Source organism: Tursiops truncatus, chromosome 8 (assembly GCF_011762595.2).
Source record: "Tursiops truncatus isolate mTurTru1 chromosome 8, mTurTru1.mat.Y, whole genome shotgun sequence".
In the NCBI taxonomy this organism is placed as follows: Eukaryota; Metazoa; Chordata; class Mammalia; order Artiodactyla; family Delphinidae; genus Tursiops; species Tursiops truncatus.
The window spans coordinates 83375271-83383544 of record NC_047041.1 but is presented as its reverse complement, the minus strand read 5'-3'; the positions used below and the strand labels follow the sequence as shown (position 1 = coordinate 83383544).

At 35.1% G+C, this 8274-nt stretch overlaps 1 protein-coding gene across 4 annotated transcripts in view; it reads right to left on the bottom strand.

Annotated features, from left to right (window-relative positions):
- Nucleotides 1-1662: 1662 nt before the first annotated feature.
- HIPK3 (homeodomain interacting protein kinase 3) overlaps nucleotides 1663-8274 on the bottom strand; it is a 96737-nt gene continuing 90125 nt past the window's right edge. For all 4 annotated transcript variants that reach the window (XM_019948153.3, XM_019948151.3, XM_019948155.3 and 1 more), the window contains 3 exons: nucleotides 6852-7087; nucleotides 6440-6567; nucleotides 1663-5578 (listed from right to left, as the gene is read on the bottom strand). In XM_019948153.3, coding sequence (XP_019803712.1) covers nucleotides 5102-5578; nucleotides 6440-6567; nucleotides 6852-7087 — 841 coding nt within the window. In that variant the 3' untranslated portion in view covers nucleotides 1663-5101. The remainder of the gene's footprint in view (nucleotides 5579-6439; nucleotides 6568-6851; nucleotides 7088-8274) is intronic.

Below are 8274 nucleotides of genomic sequence, written 5' to 3'. Positions count from 1 at the left end.
ACACTTCCTCTCTGACCTCACAAGCCACTTTCCTGGTCTGTCCATATTAAATCTCATCCCTGACTTAGGGCCTTTGTACTTGCTGCTCCCTCTACCAGAAATACTCTTCCCCTACATGGCTGACTAGCATTCTTCTTGTCACAACTCAAATGTCACCTTCTCATTGAGGCAGATCCTGACACGCTCCTTCTTGGTCACTTAATCAGGCCATTTTCTTCATTCTGCTTACCCTAACTGAACTTATTTACTTTCAATCTTTCCCTCCCACAAAAACATCTGTAGGAGCAAAAGAATATTCTGGCTTTGTCCACTGACACATGCCTAGCATGGAATGCCTGGAACATGGTAGATGCTTCATAAATATTACTGAATGACTCCTGACATACCTGCTGTGACAGGCACTCTGATAGGTACTGGCTGAATGGTTTACGTGTGTTGGTCAATGACTTTTTAATCTCTTTAGAAAAAAATATTTTAAATTCCTAGATCCATTTAAATAGCTAAATACTTCCTAGTACTCTCAAGAAGCCAATTTACCTTCAAGTGAATTGCAAAATTTGGATTTCACCTATATGTGGGATCAGTACTTTGGGCTAGAATGTTCACATAATTTTGAACAACTCACACCCATGACTAAATGGAAAGAAACAAAAAATACATGTGAGGATGTAAAGTAACTAGAACTCTCATACATTGCGTTGAGTGTAAATTAATTTAACCACTTTGGAATACTGTTTGCAGTACCTAATAATGTGAAACATCTGTATACCCTATGACCCAGGAATTCCATGCCTACATATATGCCCAAAGGAAATGCATACGTGTTCACCAAAAGATATGAACAAAAAACGTTTGTAGTAGCACGATTCCTAATAGCCAAAAAGTAAAAACAACTCAAATGTCTATCAACAGAACAGATAAATGATTACATATGCACACAGATGAATACTATACAGTCATGGGGTAAATGATCAACAACTACATACAACGTGGATGTATCTTAGAAATAAAATGTTGAACGAAAAGAAGCCAGACACCAAGTGCATGTAATCGAGTAAAAGTTTACTGAGAGAGACTGAGAATACGTATTCTCACTGGTATGTTCTGGCGGGGCGCTGAGAAACTTTCCTCCTGATGTTTCTCTGAAGTTAAATCCTGGAAGTATAAGGTGGTGTCTGAAGGCACAGCCTAAACTGGCCTACTGGAAACCACACGCTTTTGAAGCCTTATGTTTTATATCTTAAAAATACATGTGAATTCCCTATTCTTCATCCATGCACATTGAACAGAAATATTTACCTCAAAAAATATTCAAGAAAACAATATTCAAGGGAAGCAGGCCCTGGTTATCCTGTGGTTACAGTACTGTGGCACACTACCTCAGACTTCAGTTTGAAAAAGAACTGCTGGAAAGTAGACTGGTTTGGTTAGACAGCCTGGTTCACGTCTCAGATTCACGACTCATTAGTGCTGGGAGTTTGGGCAACTTACCTAGATATTTTGAGCCCATTTCTTCATTTACATAATGAAGATAACATTATATCTCACAGGTGGTTTTGAGAATTAAATGCGATGATGTTAAGTTAGGTAACTCAATGCTCCTAACCTTTTCCTTCCCTACCCTGTAAGTAGTACTGGGGTGGAAAAAAAGTCAACAAGCAGTTTGCTGCAATATATATATTTTAATTCAAAGTGAATCGACAGTAATACACCATAAATTCTTATTTTGACACTCACCAAAATAGTCACCTGGAAAACCCGCTTTTTGTGACAAAGTACAGAAGGCTTGGTCACATTTAAATCACTGAGAACTAGAGAGAAATACTATCGCAAACCGTAATAGACATTACATCCATAAAAATTTTCCCAGTCCTTATTGTAATATTGCACAGTGCAATTGCTACATGGCAAACTAGTGTAGCATAGAAGTAAAAGCAAAAACAAACCAAAGAAAGAAAGCCACAAGTCTAAAACTGTTAAACAGTTAACAGTTCAAACTCAGTAATCAAATCTATATCATTGGGTTCTTTAAAACAAATCTTCCTACACCTTGCAGTGTATGATTTAACTTTTACTTAACACAAATCAACTTTAAAATTAGTAGTAGAGATTTTTAAAATGAAAAAGTTTTGCTACTACAGTAACATATTTAAACACCCTGAAGGAAAAGAAACGAAATATCAAGATATTTGATTAAAAAAAATTTGTAAATTAAAGTAGTATGCAAATACGCAACTTGGAAGTCATGCAGTGTTTTATTTAAGAAAGCAGTAAAACCAAAGAAAACTGGTAAAAATGGTTTTAAAGAGAGTACAAATTCTTTTCTCAGTATGCTACATTTAGATTTTAGCAGGATCTTGGATCTTTTTTTAATCTTCTTAAACACATAAAAAGCACGTGATTAGAATCAGTTAAGAGCAGTGTACTTAACTTGGGTACGCCTTTATCCAACAGGACTGTTATATTATGAAAACATTGAAGTTTATCATTCACCATCAATTTAACAAGACATCTCAGTCTTGGAACAGAAATACAGAAAATACGATGTTTCAGGGTAGTGAACACGGCCCTGAACAGGAAGAAAACTGCGCCAGTTTTGTACCTGGTACAAACATCGATCAATCCTTTGCACTTGGTGTTTCTGAAACATCCATTGCCAGCACTGATTCTTCTCCAACAAGTGAGCAGATACCAGTAAACTGCTGGACCAGATAAATTAAATTAGAAGGCTGTGGAGGGCAGCAAGTTTACTTAAATAGTGACTCCATAAATTTGCCATCTGTAAATAATCTTTTAAATTAATCTTAGGCTATTCCTTTTTATGTGTAATATATATATATATTTCTATTTATATAAAATGCATAGAATTGATTACTAAAAACACTGAAACTTGTGGGGAAAATTAAGTCCTTCATTTTCAGTGTGACTAAAAATGTACTGCTGGTTTTAATCTTATGATCTAATACTGTAATTTTTAAAATTAATTTCAGGCACATTTATTTCATTGATGATTATTAAATAAAACACTGCTTGTATTCATGGAGTAAAGAAAAGTTTATCCATTATTAGCTTATTGTCAACGCTGTACTAGTGGTATGCAATTCATTTATCAAAGAAATGCTGTAAATCCAAAACAGTTGGAGTTTTACACTCAAATGCTTTGTACTGTTTATTCCAGTAAATGCTGTAAGATTATATTCCAGATTTTTAAGGAAAAAAAGTTAAGTCAAGCCTGCAAGATACAGCTTTCTCAAGTGTCTACAATGCCAGTATGAAAATTAAAAATTAAGTTACATTGATACATCCCAGTTTTTTTATATGCAGTGATGAGCACAAACATTAATAGAGATAAAATACTGATGCAAATAACACACCCCAAAATAACATATGCAATTTTTTTCCATCATTTACAATACAGTAGTTACAATGACACTCCAAACAGAAAAGCAAAGTAAAAAATCAAAACCCCAACTTCTATTTCATGTAATTAGACTTATACAGAAATTAGAAGGCTAAATAACAACTAGTTAATCACCTAATTTCACAGCTATCTGAAGTGGCAATCGTTATATAGCAGCTTATCTATGATACATTCAAGATAAATGATACAATTTATTATTTGCCCATAAGCTAAAACACAGCCTGCTTAATACCTTCCTTTAAATTCCACCTCTACACTACAATATACTTGAGGTCTATGCAAAAAGTAGCTACCTTTTATATAGGAAATGGATGATTAAGTCTTTGGTGCTGTAAAAGCAACTTCATTTAAACATCACCACCACCACCACCAAAAAAAAAAAAAAAAAAAAAAAGGAGGGAAAAACCCAAGACGCACTTCCTAGGAAAACAAGCATGTAATTTCTGTCCCTGACGGAATGTATTAAATAAGCAAACACCACCAACAAGCAAAACAAGTACTACAATGTAAAAATACTTAAAAACAAAACAAAACAAACCCTCTCACATGCATAAATGAAAAATTGCACACAAAGAACTCACATCTTTTCAAGCTTCAATGGTAAATATTCTGCTACTATTTATTAAATACTGCATGGTTTGCCCAAGCTAGGATGAAACCACATCATGAATCAATGAGCATTTTCTTTATCTACTCAAAGTCATGCCTACTGTACTGCATCTCTAAACATTTTATTAAATCCAATTATACAGCAAACACTCCCAAAATAAACTTAGATTGTATTGCAGTTTCACTTAACAGTATATAAAATGCTGTGTTGTGACAGGTATCAACTATCCATTAGATACTGAATCACTTTTTCTTAAGCACTACTACCTGCTTGCTTTTCTTGAAGCTAGATCATTCTGAAAAATCAAGACAGCAGAATTCAGCCATAGCAAACATGCTGCCCTCTTAGTAAGGAAAACACAGCTACAACCTGAAATCATACCACACAAAACCAAAAATGAACATTACTCCATCAAAGGAAACTAAAGAGTAAGTCTGAACTTTAAGTGCTGCAGTCCTCAACATTTATATATAGTAATAACATTAACAACCTCAAATATTTAAGGCACTATGTGTGGGAACGGTTTACAATGCAGCTGAGATTATTAGAACAACATTTAAGAGCAAAGTCTAGGCAACATTTTGCCCATGCAAAAGACACATGCAAATGTAAAGAACAATAGCTCAATTTCTTAGGTAAGTGACCCAACATTTATACACTAAGACACAGATAATACAATTCACTTGTATGCTGTAATTCTGACATATGTGCATCTGTTGCTCTAAGTCTGTACACAGAATGGCTTCCCAAATATAGACGTGTCTTGCACTAGTTAGAAGGCAATTTTATAAAAAATAGTGGGAGCAAAACTGGACTTCTGCTCCCATAAGTCACCTGCCTAGAGTTACTACATAAGAAGATAACATGACCAAAGACAAGTTATACCAAATGTGCAAAACACATTAAAAGTGAGTTTTTTTTTAAAGCTCAAAGTTGTTTAAATTGCACCCAAGTCTACATGATTCAAAAATAATTTTCTTGTGCCATGGCTAATATTTATTAAATACCATGTTTTATTTTTAATCAAATGTTTATATCATTGAGCTTCCTCAATATACTCTTTTGAATTTTCACATGTATGGATACTGGCTGAGTTTGGTTGGACTCAGTGGAAATCCAGTATATGCAGGTGATGCTGCAATGTAAGAATGTGGTGGGAAGATTGGTTTGTACTGAGTCTGATGAATGGTTGGGGATGGTAACAGACGGGGATTTATGCCCACTGGGACTTGGTGAACTATGCCACTGGGATGGGAGATATTATAAGTTGGATGCTGTAACATAGGTCTTGAGGTACATGGAGAGGCTAAGAGGTGGGCCACTGGTGCAGCACTGCTGAGGGTAGCTGATGATGGGTATGGAAGTAGAGTAGGCTGTCCTCCGAGGTGCGTATTTCCAGCCAGATGGGCGTGCACAGCTGTGTGATTAGGACTTCCATGAGAAAGAGTGAATGGATTACTAGTAACACTAGTAGGGATATAAGCTTGCTGTCTTCGATGTCCAAAGTTTCCATTCCACTCTTGATGCCCAGATCCAAAGTGCTGAACCTATCCAAAAACAAAACAAAAAGATTAATTATATATTTTATAAGTCAAAAAGAAAGGGAAAAAAGGGAAATTACAAGATACTCTGTGACTGATAACCCACAGAGGATCTCTCAGATCTTAGCTTATACTAAGTATAAACAGAGTGGAGAAAAATATCGATCAATTTTATATATACATTAGTATTAGCATTTTAATATGTATTACTGCATATTATTATAATATTAACATTGCCACTACCCCTGCTAGTAGTGTCACTATTCCTACCACTACTGATAGCTACCATTTGCAGAGCACCTATTATATGTAAGACTAACACTTTACGTACGAGACTGTATTTAATTCTAATTATAGTTATATAGCTATCATTTCCATTAACTGTGGTCCAGACTTGTTGAAGAGACCTGGCCAAGGTACTGTACATAGCATTTGGCAAAACCAGGATGTGAACGCAGGTCTGACTCCAATACCTATGACCTTTTCTTTCCCCCAAGTCAAACACAACTGCCAAGCACAGTGCTGACCAGATGGCAAGTGCTCAATAAGGCATCTCTCACCATCACAACTAACACACAAGAAATGTAACCATCAATGCATTGGTGTGCATTCTGATTTAAAGGGCCTAAAACAACAAACAGACTAAAAAACTTTAAGAGAACCTAAGAACCTAATCTTTCTGAAAAATTCAAGTTCCATGGATAATCGGATAATTATCCTATTATTAAGCCAATTACTTTTTAAGTCACTTGGGATAATGAAAAGGGAAAAATTTATTAAGATTTTATACAGTGTGAGAATCTTTTTCCCCCCAGTTAGAAAACTGCTAAATTTGAATCCCAAAGACTCATAAATTCACAAACATACCTGACTGAAATTCAAATGCTGCTGCTGGAATGCTGATGTCAATTTCTGCTGACGATTACCTACTGCGGAAGGCTGGTTTAATCTTCCAGGAGCAGATCGTCCTTTTATTAATGGCTGGCATACAGAATCTGGCAACAACAAAATACCAGAAAGTAGCTACTTTTTCCTTCTTATAATAAAAATTAGAAAGGTCTTTAGATATTTTACACAATAGTGATTTGAGAACCTTAAAATTAAATAAAAAGAAAAGATCTCATGGTTTCCAAGGACTGGGTGATATTAGAAGATATCTCCTTTGTACAATAGATTTGGCAGGGTCAGGCTGGAAATTCAGAGATGACTTTTGGCTCTAATGTTCCTAAATTAAGACCTTTTAAGGGACAATCAGGGAAATAGAGAGGACTCAGTTTACCTGTGTTTGCCATATGCTCATCGGCATTTAATCCATTTTCTAGTCCCATTGGTGGCACCACAACAGTACAAACAGCTGGTTTGGTTTCTGTGTCAGCAGAGGTTACCAGTTCTGTGTTTTGATGCGTATCCGCCACAAAACTGCTCTCTGCAAACGGGCTGTCATGTCCTGAAGAGTCTGATGTTGGAGAGCCATCCACAGTATCACAACTACTTTCCTGTTCTTCATCTGACATACTACAACAAGAAAGTATTTTTATGAACAATGTTTTTCAATGTTAAATCTAAAGTTAAATAATTTCCAGACTCCCAGCAAATTGATAAGAATCTTATTCAATTATTTCATACCTAATTACAACTTCTTCCTTATCAAAAAAACATTTTTCATAGATTTCCTAGACTCCCACATTAATTCTCTTTTCAGACTGCTAACCCTAATTCTGTCTATCTAGGAACACACTCTTGGCACTTATTTTTCCGTCCTTTCCCTTCCCACTTGATCCTTAGTCGCAGTTCATAAAATCCCATTTATAAATTACAGAAGATTTCATCAAGACACTACAAAAGAAGTGCTGTTCTGGATAACTGAAACGAAATGTACAAACACATAAGCATGCAACTTGCATATTTCAGATTAAATTCTAATGTTATATATGTGCCTTTAGTGATAATTTGGGTCCTTTTAACTAACCAGTTATCTGAAAGGTTTTTCCCACCTCTCTGAAGGTCTAGCCAGTGTCCCATTTCTCTTCTCGCCCTGACCCTTGGGCCCTGCCCACCACCCCCCCAACTCCTTGGGATTTCTACAGCATTTATATTGTTTTACTACTCACTTCATACTTAACAATTTGAAGCACCTCTTTTTATATGTATATTTTAATTATATATTTTTATCTTTGTATTTTATTTATATATATACACATCTTACATGTATGTGTGTATTTACATATACGTATGTATAATATCAACTTCCAAACCACATTATAAACAAGTTATAAGAAGATGTGTTAATACTTCTTTATGCTTCCACAGAGCTTAGTTATAACCAAACTATTCAAAACCATATTTCCTGATTATGGAAAAAAGAGAAGACGAATAAAATTAAAGCTGAACTTTTTCAAATTTTGTTTCCACTAAAAAAAAGAATTTCTAAAAGCTAAAATCAAATGTATTTCACTGAAATTTTTATGGCTCATCTCTTAATGCGTTAGTACCTCATGCAGGTTAGGAGAAGCTCACTACTTTAGTGGCAAGGCACGTCCCTGGCCAAAAGGAAGGGTAGGAAGGAAATATGCATGAAACCGTGCAAATCAATCACTATGAGAGAAAAAAATCAGCAAATACTCTACTGACAGTGGGTCATTACTTTATTATGCAAAACATTCCTTTTTATTTTGCTGAAGTATATGTTCTTATTCCAAATT